Below are 13,416 nucleotides of genomic sequence, written 5' to 3' on the forward strand. Positions count from 1 at the left end.
TATTTTGTTTCCCTTTTATTTCCCCAAACAGACAGCCATAGGTGTAGTACAAGGGCCGCTGCATTAAGAGAACCACATATTGTATCAATTGTGTATAGTATTCATAGATGTCTATATAGCTAACATAGAATAGAATTCAAATCTAACAAAGGACTTCGTTAACATGGCCCCAAGTCACGGGACCATTTCTTACTACATATCAAGTGGCCATTTTTCAAGTGGGAACCCCACCCGGGAACGCCCTTTCTGCAGAAAGGTTTAAGTAGTGGAGGTAAGAGAGCTGCCAGTATTTGAAATGGCGGACTACTGCGTCACATCCGCCAACTAACTAACAAAGCGTCTTTCAGGAAATTGCAACCGTGATGCCATCCGGGCACTAGCTAACGAAGGGCCAATGAGATGAGGGAATTGTACTGGGCGTCTCCGCCTTTCCAGTTACGTCACTACGTTCTCAGTGTTACCCGACGCGGCGGCGGCGCCTATTTTTTTTTAGTCTGTATCTGCTGCTATTGTCGGTGACCGGGATCCGGGATGGGAGTAACCGTGGAATGCGTTAGTCCCGGCGACGGTAATGTCATTCCCATGTATGATCGTGGTGTAGTTCTCAGCTGTAGCCCAGTTATGTGATGGATATATTGCTGTAATAGGGTAGATGATGGACGGGGGTCGTGAGTCACATAATAGGGCTACATGTGTAGTATACCGTATAGTAATATGGGGGAGAGGTGTAGATTGGGCGCAGTAACGCACCTGCATAGTCTGCATCAGTGATATGGCAGCAGGTGTGGGCTCTGGGTGGGGGGTTGCATGTGGCCCGTCCCTGCTGTATGTTACTGCAATATTTCCTTTGCAAGTAACAGACTGTTAGGCTGACAATCATTGTTCTTCCTTATGGTTGTGATATAATGGTGTGTGGTGCAGACAGGACTAAATGTAAAATATAATCTACCTGAGGGTACTTCACGCCCTGTGTCCATTAGGAGAAAAGAGCTATATAAATACTATTATCATTATTACTCCTATAGGATGGGTCAGTGATGCATGTAAAAGGGTTCTCTCCACTTGTGTAACCTACATTTACCAAATATGCCCCCCTGGTATCTGTAGCCCAAAACTGCACAGTGTTGTGTGTTGTGAGTCGCCTGTAGAGGTCTTTTGTCTGACTAGGGACAGATGGGGTCCACCAGCCAGTTCTGGAGGCTTCTGGTATATTTGGGGGCATATTTAAGGTCATTAAGTAGGGCTTTATTTTTTAATTGAGTTACATGTATTCTCTGCATTTATAGGGATTAGACAGGATTAGGGGCTGTGCTAGGTTTAATAAAAAAAATCTTTGTAAATAATCTGACAGAATGGATTAAGTTTATGAATTTATTAGTATCAATTTTAAGTGGATTCTCTTGACCTTGGTCAGTATAGTAAATTTGAGAGCACATGCTCCTCTATAGTGACTTTGTCCAGAGTGTCCACATGTAGAACTTGCAAGCATTTCAGATCCCGTTTTGCTAATAATGTCCCCATTCTCCCTTAGGACAGACATTCCCAAAGAAGGGCCAGAAGGTAGTTGTACACTATGATGGTAAGTACATGTAATCTCTGTATTTGGATGGATTTAATGCTGTCACTTCTTGTTTACTTGATCAGAGCTACATAATATAAATATACCTAGCATGGAGAATGTGAAACTACAAAATGCAATCAAAAGGGAGTTAAATCAATCAGCAGAGAGAACAGTGCAAGGCATAAATAAGCAAGTGTATTATTTTAGTACAGGGGGTGAATTGCCTCATTGCTTATAATAATAGCCGTTGCTCTGCAGGGGAGTAATTTCCTGTCTGGTGACCTTTCCCTCCCTGTGATTTGCTACTGTAATGCATAAACGCACACAACACAAATTCCTACACTGTGCTACTGCTCATGCATGTCAATTTCCCATATGTTCTCCAATTTACACGCTCCTCACCTGAACTACTGCTTCCTACAGTACTCAAAGTAGCATGTTTGCTAAATGAGTGGATTCTATGCCCCCTTGTGCACTGTTACTGGTGCTGTACTAAACACCATTACTTTTCTTTGGGTTGGCAATAAGATTACTGCAACATGAGGTCTTGTATTTACATTAGGGCCTGGAAGTCCCTAATACCGCTTTTACACCTATATTCCGGGTCTGACCCGGAGGTAGGAACAGGGTTCCAAACCGGATCAGACATAGAATTTATCTGGTGCCGACCCAGGATATTCCCGAGTCGGCGCCGTTCATACCGGAGCCAGGTCTGCAGTGACCCAGCTCTTCCGGCATGGAAGTCGGCGCTTGGAGATGACCTAATCTCAAAGCGCCACTGAAGCCGGACACTCGTCAGGCATGCGGCGCGCTCCAGGTCATCGTGATCCGGATCGCGCCGTTTACACTGCAGAGTTTCACGGGTCATTCCTGTGTTAAACCCTGCAAGTTACCTGGCTTGCGGGTCACTAAACCCGGGAATCCAACCCTGTCCCCTTTTACACCAAGGAGCTACCTGGGTTAACCCTGCAATAACCCTGGTTTTAGCTCCGGTGTAAAAGGGGTATAAGTCAGGGAGATGATTGATAGGATTTGTGCTCTAGCTGGCAATGGTGAGTATTGGTATAATATATGTAAATTGTACACAGTAACAATGTTTGATTTTTGGATTGAAGCATTCTGATCAGAGAGGAGACCTATGCGAAATATCCCGGCTGAGTACATTTTTCAACCAATGATCATCTGGAAGTTAATAATAGCTGGTATTAGATGTTGGAAGGTTATCATTTCACTATCCAGACAAATTATTTACAGTGCAGTGATTTGTGGGTATAATTATTGAATAGGCTGTTTCAATTGTATGTGCATGGTGATACGGTGTGGTTCTATAAATACATTGCTTCAAATGTGCAATGATTTTAATTAATTTGCTAATCACATGATAGGTTTGATATTAGTAATATCTGCTGCAAATTTTTGATTTGTCACAGCAGGTTACTGAGTTCAAATAGGAGATCGTTCTTATATGCATTTCAATTTTAGGTTTGCGTGTTGTATGTCCAACCATTTTTTTTTTTAAAAGGTTATATTTTAATACTTTAATTCCATTTAAGAAGTGCCCCCAAAAAAGTCATCTTTTTCTGTCTTAATTCATTGATCCTTGTCTGACTTTGGGAAGTACCACCAACATATAAGGTTTCCCATTTGTGGCACAAGTGTTCATAGTTGGTTTGTTTCATATCTTTCTTTTTTCCACCTCTACCAATTCCTAGGGATTTGGGAGTGGTTAGTATATAGTCTTGTGCGATTCTCACCCTCCTCTAATGGCGAGTGTGATTGACTACCCAGGAGACTATAGGGGGTATATTTGTTGAAGTGGAGATGTTGCCCATATCAACCAATCAGATTCTAGCTATAGAAAAAGAAATATAAGAGGAGCACTGGACATAGGTATAATATTTAATATCGCTTATAAAAATACATATGTAAATACATCACATATAATACACAAATATTTTTAATGGTGATAAAAATAATAATAAAATCCAGAATCAGCTGTATCTGTGTATACTAAACTTCTAGCTATTATCTTCTATAAGGTGCTAGATCAGGCATGTCAAACATGCGGTATGCGGCCCACACCCCTGCCATGATCGGAGCTCCGCTCTGATCGGGCAGTGTTTACTTTACAAGCTGGCAACTCTGGTTTCTGTAGCAATCAGAAACCTGATTGCTTCAGAGGCCAGCGTTCCCAGTGATGCAGCACGCGGGGGATGTCATGACGTTGCCCGTGATGAGCAGAGCCTGCAGCTGTGGATTTAATTAGATCAATCAGCAGCAGCGTCTACGCTGGACGGCGTGGACTGGAGCGGTGCCCAGCGGCCGTCGTGAACAGGCCCCACTCACCACTCACAGAGAGGTGAGGGGGGCCTGTTCTATACTGGGAGGGGGCACAGCATGCATTACTGAGAGCACAGCATCAGGGGCATTACTGGGCGCTCTGCATAAAGGGGCATTACTGGGGGCTCTGCATAAGGGGCACAAAGGGGGCATTGCAAAATGGGCTCTAATACAGGGTGGCATTGCATAAGGGGCACTACTACAGGGGGCACTGCATTGGTTTTTATTAATAAACCTTTCAAAATTGCATATAAGACTTTTGTTGTTGCGGCCCACACACTCTTAAGGTGCATACTCTCGCAACGATTTTTTTGAACGATTATCGTTAAACGATATCGTTTGGAAAAATCGTTCACTTTCTGAGTCAAACGATGAACGATTATTGTTCATGCGCGTTCACGTTTGTAGCTCAGTCAGACTTGTCAACTCAACGATTTTCATTAAGTTAATATGCAAAAATCATTTGTAGTTCATAAAAATCGTTCATTACATTTGAATGAACATAGTAAATGAACAACTTTAGACCTTGAATATTCGGCTCTGTTGGTATTTTGAGTTTGACATGCCTGTGCTAGATAAATGTTAAGTAGAATCTGATTAGTTGCTATGGGCAAAATCTCCACTTTTAAAAACCCAAAAATGCATCCAAGTCACAATGCGATGCGAATAGGCAAATTTGTGCTGATTAATTTGATATGTGACACTTGTATATCTGTATGTTCCCAAGTCTGTAAATGAAGCACAACTAAAATATGCCCTGTGCTAGCAGAGTCTCATGGGATCTGGCATGCCCAGAGGGGCTTTTTAGCTCTACTGCAGAAAAATGTTTAGGAACACATCGGTATCAAGCAGTGAAAACATTGGGTGAAATTGCGCATAGCAACCAATAAACTTTCAGGAAGCATTTATCAAGTGCACTCTAAAATGATAGGTAGATGCTTTAAGCAACTTCTTCACTGGTCCACTTCACCACTCTTTTCAATGCTTGATACACCATCCCCAGAGTGTGTGTTGTACATAGTATCTTACCTACATTGGCCATTACATAACACTCTGGGAAAGCCTCTAGAGGGCATGCTCCTCCTCCTTCCTGGACTCCAATATGTCTGACACTGGTGCACACTGCCTCTTTGTTTAGGTCTGACCCAGCTTTATGAATTAATTTTAATTTCTGGTCCCTGCATAGAGGAGTATGATCTGTCCTGCTCGCACTATTTAGACGTATATACACTCTACACTGTTATTTTTTACAGTAACCTGTGCTTTTTTTTTTATATGTACCAAAATGGCTGCAAGTCAGTGTATAAATGCACTAAAATGCAGGTGGTTCCAATAAACATTTTAGGATGTATGTGCTGATGGGCTGTAATCCCTGCAACTCGCTCTGTTTTTTATACATCTTGTACATAATTTTCACTTGGGCATATTTCCGTAAGCTGCAAGAATGACTTCCCAAGTTGATTGGCCTATACACCAAGTAAACTACCCCAGGTATATTTACTCCTATTAAGGTCACAGAAATGGTCTTGGGAACATATCTCACACAGGCAAATACCCTGTAGTATCATAATATAGTTCATTAATAAAAAAATGTACTAACTGTCAATAGAGCACTATTGGGTATGGAGTAAATACACACACAGCCATTTTATTGCTTATATGGAAGGTATGTCAGTGATTTTCAACTGGAGGCACACTACACAAGATTTTAAAATTGCCAAGGCACACCATCCGGCGATCTGGTGTGCGTGACCATTGTAAAAACATACATATTGGCTCCCACATAAAAAAAAAATAAATACACACACTTGGCCGCAGGAATGAAAAACTACAGTACAAGTGCGCAGAGCTGACTCTCGGTACACACTTGACAATCGCCGCGGCACAGTGGTTGAAAAACGCTGGTATGGGTCATAGCACAGTGACACTGGTATGTAAGCCATGCATATACAGCATAATGGCACCAATTGGTACCCAATCTAGGCTTGTGTCAATGCTGCAGTGACTTCTTCCCTGGCACTGGCAGCAACTCTACATCACAGTCCTTCTGCCAGTCTTGTGTATCTGTGTCTCCAACAAAAGTGAAGACTTGGTGATCCCTCACATTCCTTCATTAGCCCTGTGATTATCCATTCAGTTCAGTAGGAGCCATAGCTCCTCACCAGTCCTGACATCCAGCTCACAAGCACCAAGAAGTGCTAGATAATACACACAATATACAGCAACATATGCTTTTTATGTAAAACTAAAACCATTCTCAACCTCTATCATCAAGTCAAATAAGCTCTTGCAATACTATACTGGATGTTTGAGCAGGTCACCAATCTAGGAAAGGGTACTGAACCAAACAGTAAGGGCTAGCTATGACTGGGACAATGGACAAGACATTTGGGAGTATGTACAGTTAATTTCTTCCCTGGTTGCTTCCTTAAGATCAACAAATGATAATTTTTTGTATCAAAGAGAATAAGAAAAGAAACCACAACAAAAGTACAAGCTAACACCGTAGGAAGAGAGGCATACTGGAGCCAAAAAAGCATTAAGACATTTCACATCGAGCAGATAACCTGGGTTATTATCAGGGCAAGCTGATGCGTTGTGGGTCCTGGCTCAGTGTGAAAGGTTCAACCAGTGTTTTGTGTTCCAGGAGCACTTCCTGGGTCGCAACCAGGGTCAATACCCTGTACGACATGGGTAGGCTTCAGTGTGAAATGTGTGATGTCCTTTGTTGCATTACGGATTGATACTGTGTTGGACCCATGATTTTGGTGTGAAAGGGGTATCCTCTAGTTCAGTGGTTCTCAAACTCTGTCCTCGGGACCCCACATAGCTCACATTTTCCAAGTCACCCAGCACATTTTAAAAGATCCACAGGTAGAGCTAATTATTTCACTTTGAATTCTGAGAGGAGACCTGGAAAACATGCACTATTTGGGGTCCTGAGGAGCGAGTTTGAGAACCTGTGCTCTAGTTTACAGTAATCTGTAATGCAACAAATGACTGTCATTGGAACATTTTCGCACTGTTTTAACAGACATATAGGGACACTTGTGCATCGGGTGATTTTTTTTTTTTCTTTTGCACACCTGGAGAGCATGAGCAATTTTTCCTAAAATACATATATTTTGGAAAAATGACTGGTAATTGTTCTGGGATCTCTGCGCACTCCCCATAATGACAAATTAAGCAATTGGAAGTTTCCAATTAGCCTAAATAGTCAGTAAATACTCGCCCTCCGAAAGCTGTCTTCTCCCTCCAGCGGCGGGACCCGATCTTCTGCAGCAGCGATATGTGTAAGTATGTGTGATCATGTGTATGTAAATGTCTGTGTGATCTCCGTGTGAGCGAGCCGCACCCCCCCTGGAGGCAACAGCAGGGAAGACTATATCTTCTGGCAGCCTTCTTCCCATTGCCAAAGATGTGAGAGACCACCAGAGAGGTAAGTAGTTTTTTTGTTTTTTTCTCTCACCGCAGGGTTTTCAGTGCTAAAAACCTGCATGCATTTATTTATTTATTTTTTTAAATTATTGAATATCTGGAGAATGCATACCCGCGGTATTCCAAATTAGGCGAGAGGTCTGCGTGTGGTTTTTTTTTTTTTTCTTTTGTGGACAAAACCTCGCTCCTAACTGAAAACTCCCCTTGGTATACATTCAAGATAACTGCATCCCCCTGCCTAGCTGAGACAAGAGGCTAATTTACATCTGGCTTCCTGTGTTCATGATATGCTGTTGGCATGCTGCCTTAGAAAGCAATGCACTTTTTACATTTACAGTAATGTACAACATTGTTATAACATATACATAATAAGGGATTACAACATATCTGGGGGACATAAGGGCTCAAAAGTATCTTGCTCTGTGAGAAACAAAGCGCCTTAAATTGTAGTTTAAATTGAACCCTTTTTACTCATATGCCCATATTTACCATGAGCTTTACAATATAGCAATCTGTGCTAACACGCACATCACTGAGCATGAAAGTAGTTTAAAATGACACACGTACCACTGAATTTCACACATTTTACTATGGCCTTCGCTTTCTATATTTGCAATTATTAAACCTCACACACTATAACACCTAATGCCCACACTGTACTGAGATTCTTCCCCACCAAATCATTTTGCACAATGTCTCTCCACTTACAGGATTCTACTAAACCACATCTAAAACTGGGTGAACACGATTACCTGAAAATCTCTACACAAGCCACTAAACACCCCCCACCCCCACACACATTTATGTCAACATTCTTTGCATTCATTCTATCAGAGGCACAGGTTACATCCTTTCTGTTTATTCATCCCAAATCACTACTTTTCAACCACACGCATAGTGAAAACAATTCAGCAGTCCTAGTTAGATGCAGTTCCCCAATCTACGACCTATGTGAAAACTACTTCAGAGTTCTTCTGCCCTTCTCTGGTCCTCATACATAAATATTTTAAACTATCCCCCCTCCTGCATTCCTAGCATGGCTCATTGTAGTTTCCAGTCCTGACTCAAGTTTTTAGCAGCTCTGTGCATTTTGCCATTTGCTAGAGGGAGCCGTTACTGACTTACACTCGCTTTCCCAGTGCAGGATGTCAGGCTGCCGTGTTTTTTCCCGGTGTCTGGGTTGCATCCTGCCTCACTTCCTGCTCCAAGAGATTTATGCTGCAAAACTTTGTCCTTTAATTCCTGTTCCTCACTCGCAAAACTATTGGTCTTCTGTTTGTGTGATGTCTGGTAATCCTACATGGATCTGCATTTTGTAACTTTGGCTAGGATTCAATTAGCGGCGAAAAGCGGAGATCGGCAAAAAGATGTTTATGCCTCATTTGCGTGTTTTGAGGCAAAGTTTTAGCCAGCTTAGTCAATGCGCACACCCGCTTTTCACCCTATTCAATTGTAAACAGGCGTAAACACATTTGGGCGAATGCAGCTTATAGTGGAACTGGCAAAAAGGGCAGTTTTTAAGGGGGAAATCGGCCTGTACCACCCCCCCCCCCCCCCAATAAAGCCTAACTCACCCAGGGAATCACTATAGAAGTGTATAGTAATTAGGGATCTTATTTTGAGTCTGTTTATGCATATTTGCATAAATGTGGAAAAATTATATTAAGCAATTCTTTTGGGAAAAATTATTGCTGTAGTTAATTGGGGATACATGTAAATGGTTACTAGTATATTTTGGGGTTTGTAAAGTGCAGAATAATTTTTTTTTTTTTTTTTTTAAATACACCTGCTGCCGCCTCCTGTAATCATAAAAACTCCTGTCCCATCCATACAGCACCCCAGAATACCTATCCCAGTACTTGAGCCCCATTATGCAACACTTAACATTATTGTCCCAAAAATGACATGTCTTTTTTGGGGTGATTTTTAGATTTTTATTTTTTTGTATAATTAGTCATTTGGGGGGGGGGGGGGGGGTCCACAGGGTTCTTAACCAAGTCCCCACATTTGTACCCCAAAATATGGATTTTGCACATTTGCTGGAGAAACTTTTTAGCCTGTTTTTGCCTATTGAGTTTTCGCCGTGGAATTGAATACGGCGATACTTTGAAAACAGGCGATCGTGGCTTTTCGCCTTTAGTTGAATTCGGCCCTTTGTCCTAAAGAGTGAACGATCACACACAAAAGGAGCTCTTTATTTAACCAAACAAAAGTTGTCTTTGAGAACTGCTAATATATGTAAAAGTTCCCTACTTAGTCATATCCTCAGTCATCTCGCATCTTTTGTTTGGTCAGACCCCCAAGCTGTGGTATAGTTTGAAGATTACCACCTCTCAATAAACTTGACAGAAGGGCTTTGTGGAGTCGGACCTAGGGAAACATAGCAACTTTACCAAATGGTGAGCAGTGCAAACAGGCAGCAGGTGGCACCTTCCCCATAATGAAGTCTGGCCATTCCATAGAAAGTGAAACCAAACTGACAAAAAAATAATAATTTTGCAAAATCACTGCTTATTCATGGTAAATTTGGTCTAAAAACATCAGTGTTCTCTATACTGGTGAAGAGATAAATGCTAATACTGAAGCTAGTTACTATTAGAACCGTGAATAGAAGTATTTCAAGAGGAAGTTTAAAAGATTTATGACACGATAATATACATTTTTGTACACATACTGTACTTTAGTACATTTACTACTAATATGAATGTCACACTGTTAAATATATATATATATGCTACATTAGACAATGAAAATGCCGTCCCTTTCCGTCCCACTCAGTTACTGAAAAAAAGGTTTATTTTGTTTGTACAAAGAACAAATATTTAGATTAATATATGAAACCATTGGGTCTACTTACCCTGCACAAGAAAAATCAGAGTCCAGCCCGGTCTAAATTCACAGAATGTTATGTTACCTTGGAAGCATTTCGTATTTTGTCTGAGTCCCATTCCGTCACATGTACATTGTAATTTTTTATTTTTTGCAGCAATTGCTAACTTTTTTATTTTTTAGCTTTATTTTGCTAGAATCAATTTTAAGCTTTAACCAATTTATGATAAGAGTTCTACATTCATTATTCAACCATATCCATGGAATGGGATTTAGGGCCGTATTCAATTAGTGTTGCGTAAGTGATTATTTTGCATGCCGGACTTTTCACCTACATCACGAATTTTAGCCGCGGAAACTTAACGTGCTTGTACCTGCAATTCGCCCTATTTAATTCCAAAAGACGCCAAAACGGAGAAACGCGAAGTCAGAACAGGCGAAAAGTGCTGTCAGAATCGGTGAAATCAGCCTGAACTCCCCAAAAAGATGCAGAAACATTGGGGATCAATGTAGTAGTGACCAATAAGCCCTAATACAGTGGTTCTCAAACTCTGTCCTCAGGACCCCAAACAGTTCACGTTTTCCAGGTCTCCTAGTAGGTGCACAGGTGTTTTCATTACTGGCTGACACATTTTATGAGATCTGCAGGTGGAGCTAATTATTTCACTTGTGATTCTGTGAGGAGACCTGCAAAACATGCACCGTTTGGGGTCCTGAGGACCGAGTTTGAGAACCTGTGCCCTAATACAACTGTTTGGGGTACTTAAGTTGATACAATTGCCACAAATTAGCGTATATGCACAAGTGGTGAAGAAGAGCATAAAGCAGTATTTTTGGAGAAAATAATTAGCCCTGTCAAATTTGGGGTACATGAAAATGGGTGCAAGCATATTTCAATGTCTCTAAAGTGCAGTTTTAATAATTGCGAATTTACACCCTCATAAAAGCACCTGCAATCCCAAAAACAGAACCTTGGTTCACTTGTCCCCCTACGTTGCACTTTTTTGCCCCCAAATTCAAAGTACTTTTTTGGGGTGTTAAGTTTTTTTTAGGAATTTATGGACACAGTTGTCCATTGGGCGGCTGTTCCAAGGGTTCTGAGTGGTTTCCCCACCTTTGTACCCTCAAACAAAAATTTTCCACTTTTCTCCTGCTCTTCAGAGGCTAATCTTTTTCGCCTATTACATTGACTTTCCGCGTATGCGAAAAGCGTATGGAATTGAATACGGCGATACTATTCAGACAGGCGAAAAGTTGTAATCGGCGATACTTTTTTGCAGATCTCTGCTTTTCGCTTCTAATTGAATACGGGCCTTCATTTTAAATTTATCCAAATGTCCCGTTCCGTCACATGGAATGGCCCAGTCATTAAAATGGATTTTTTTATTTTGGACAAAAATATAAAAAATACAAGATTACAGGTTAATGAAAGATCAGGAAGTATACTCTAAGCCTGGAAAGCTTTTATCACCCTGCAATTGTTCACATTGTGGATTTTCTAGTTAATCTGCTTTCCCTTGTAGGATTTCTGCAAAATGGAAAAAAGTTTGACTCCTCTCGGGACAGACAGAAACCTTTCTCTTTCTATATTGGAAGGAATGAGGTGATCCGTGGCTGGGATGAAGGCGTTTCACAGGTGACTTTCTACATGGTTTAATCCATGAGGGCTATTTAATTGGGGTGTATTAATGTAGAAAAATACTTTCCCTTTGAAAATGTGGTTGAAGGCTTGGAGTTATTGTATCCATCACCTAAATTACTGTGGAGGCAGCCATTTTGTTTACCGATATTTAGTCTTAAAAATGAATTGGTACTAGTGACAGCAGAGGTGTGATTTCACTAGTCCATTCATGGGTTGCACTTTTCATGAATCTTAGGTTTACCTCCCAAAATGGCTGCCTCTGCATTATGTTAGTTATGAGTATGTTTTAAAGCTGTTAACTGTAGCATTTTCATATTTGTCATTTTACAGATGAGTGTGGGGCAAAAGGCACGTCTGACATGTACCCCGGATTATGCATATGGCAGCACTGGACACCCTGGCATCATCCCACCTAATGCCACACTTATTTTTGATGTGGAGCTACTTCGACTAGATTAGGTGTCAGTTGACCCTAGAGGGGTAGGCATGTGATGCACCATTGCTTGTTATCTGTTTTGTCAGTCGGTTTCTGCCTGTTGACCTATGTCTGTTCTCTTTTACTGCAGCCTCCCTGCATCAGGATTCCTCCTCCCATCCTTTGTACCTGTTTTTTATTTCTCCATTCTTGTCTGACTGTTCCTCCTTTTTCCATCTCTTCTCTAGGTGCTGAGACCTGTCTCCCTCCGATGACTATGCTACCGTGTGAGCAGAGTACAGAACACAGTGGACATGCAGCCTGACCCTAGCCTCCTTCACACTTTTACATATTGCCTTTTGTCTTTCTACCTGGGTGGCTGGGGTGTTACTGAGCAATCCCACCTAATGTTTTGAAAAGGTTAAGGCGGCTGCAACAAACACCTTTTCCACATGCAGCCAATAACGTCACAGCCCTGTAAGAAGAAGGGTGGACTCTAATTTTGACCACCTACTGAGCATGGCAACCACCAACTTAAATGTACCAGAGGAGTTCAGACAACTCTATTAAAGTTCCCTCTAGCTACACCAGAGCTGTCTGCCTCTGCAGTGCCTGCTTCTCCCTATGTGGCTGGTCCTGTCTGCTCTGCATGCAGCCCCCAGTGCGCACAATTCACATTAAACAGCTTTTTCTCTATCTCTGGAGGTCTCATGTCTCTACTGTGCTGTCCCAATAAAGAATACTTCTCCTAATAATGCTTTAATATGGTTCTGCTAAACAAGTATTCATATTAATGATTGCTTAGTTCTATACAGTGCATATCTTAGGTTGTCTGATCAGGGCTGGCTGGCATGTAGTGAACCACCAGATGTTATGGCACTTAAAATTTATTGCAAGTTTGTGGTTAGAGGCTATGACTGTGTGCACACGTATGTATGTAAAATGATGCACTTAGCATCTGTACAAATTTAGAACATAATTTGCTGAATATGAATCTTAGGGGTGGGACAAAGATCAGGGTGGTTCATCTGGAAGCTGATGAGGATGTCTCCTGCAGAATGCTCTGTGTTGGATAGCTTTGTCACTGCCTGGCTGTAGCCAGGTGGGTTTTTGACACTGCATATAGAAGCAGTGTGGTTTTAATATGAAACCTGTAGTTTCATTGGATGAAATTGCATACTTTCTTCTCCA

General features: G+C 41.4%; 1 protein-coding gene across 1 annotated transcript; it reads left to right on the plus strand.

Annotated features, from left to right (window-relative positions):
* The first annotated feature begins 377 nt into the window (after positions 1 to 377).
* FKBP1A (FKBP prolyl isomerase 1A) lies at positions 378 to 12,921 on the plus strand. Its single transcript, XM_088467052.1, has 5 exons — positions 378 to 568; positions 1,532 to 1,579; positions 11,692 to 11,804; positions 12,141 to 12,290; positions 12,474 to 12,921. Exons 1-4 carry the CDS (start codon positions 532 to 534, stop codon positions 12,267 to 12,269), a joined length of 327 nt encoding a protein of 108 aa, XP_088323178.1. The 5' UTR covers positions 378 to 531; the 3' UTR covers positions 12,270 to 12,290; positions 12,474 to 12,921.
* Positions 12,922 to 13,416: the final 495 nt, after the last annotated feature.

The sequence above is a fragment of the Taudactylus pleione genome, unplaced genomic scaffold, assembly GCF_031769625.1.
Source record: "Taudactylus pleione unplaced genomic scaffold, aTauple2 ptg000069l, whole genome shotgun sequence".
NCBI classification, from domain to species: Eukaryota; Metazoa; Chordata; class Amphibia; order Anura; family Myobatrachidae; genus Taudactylus; species Taudactylus pleione.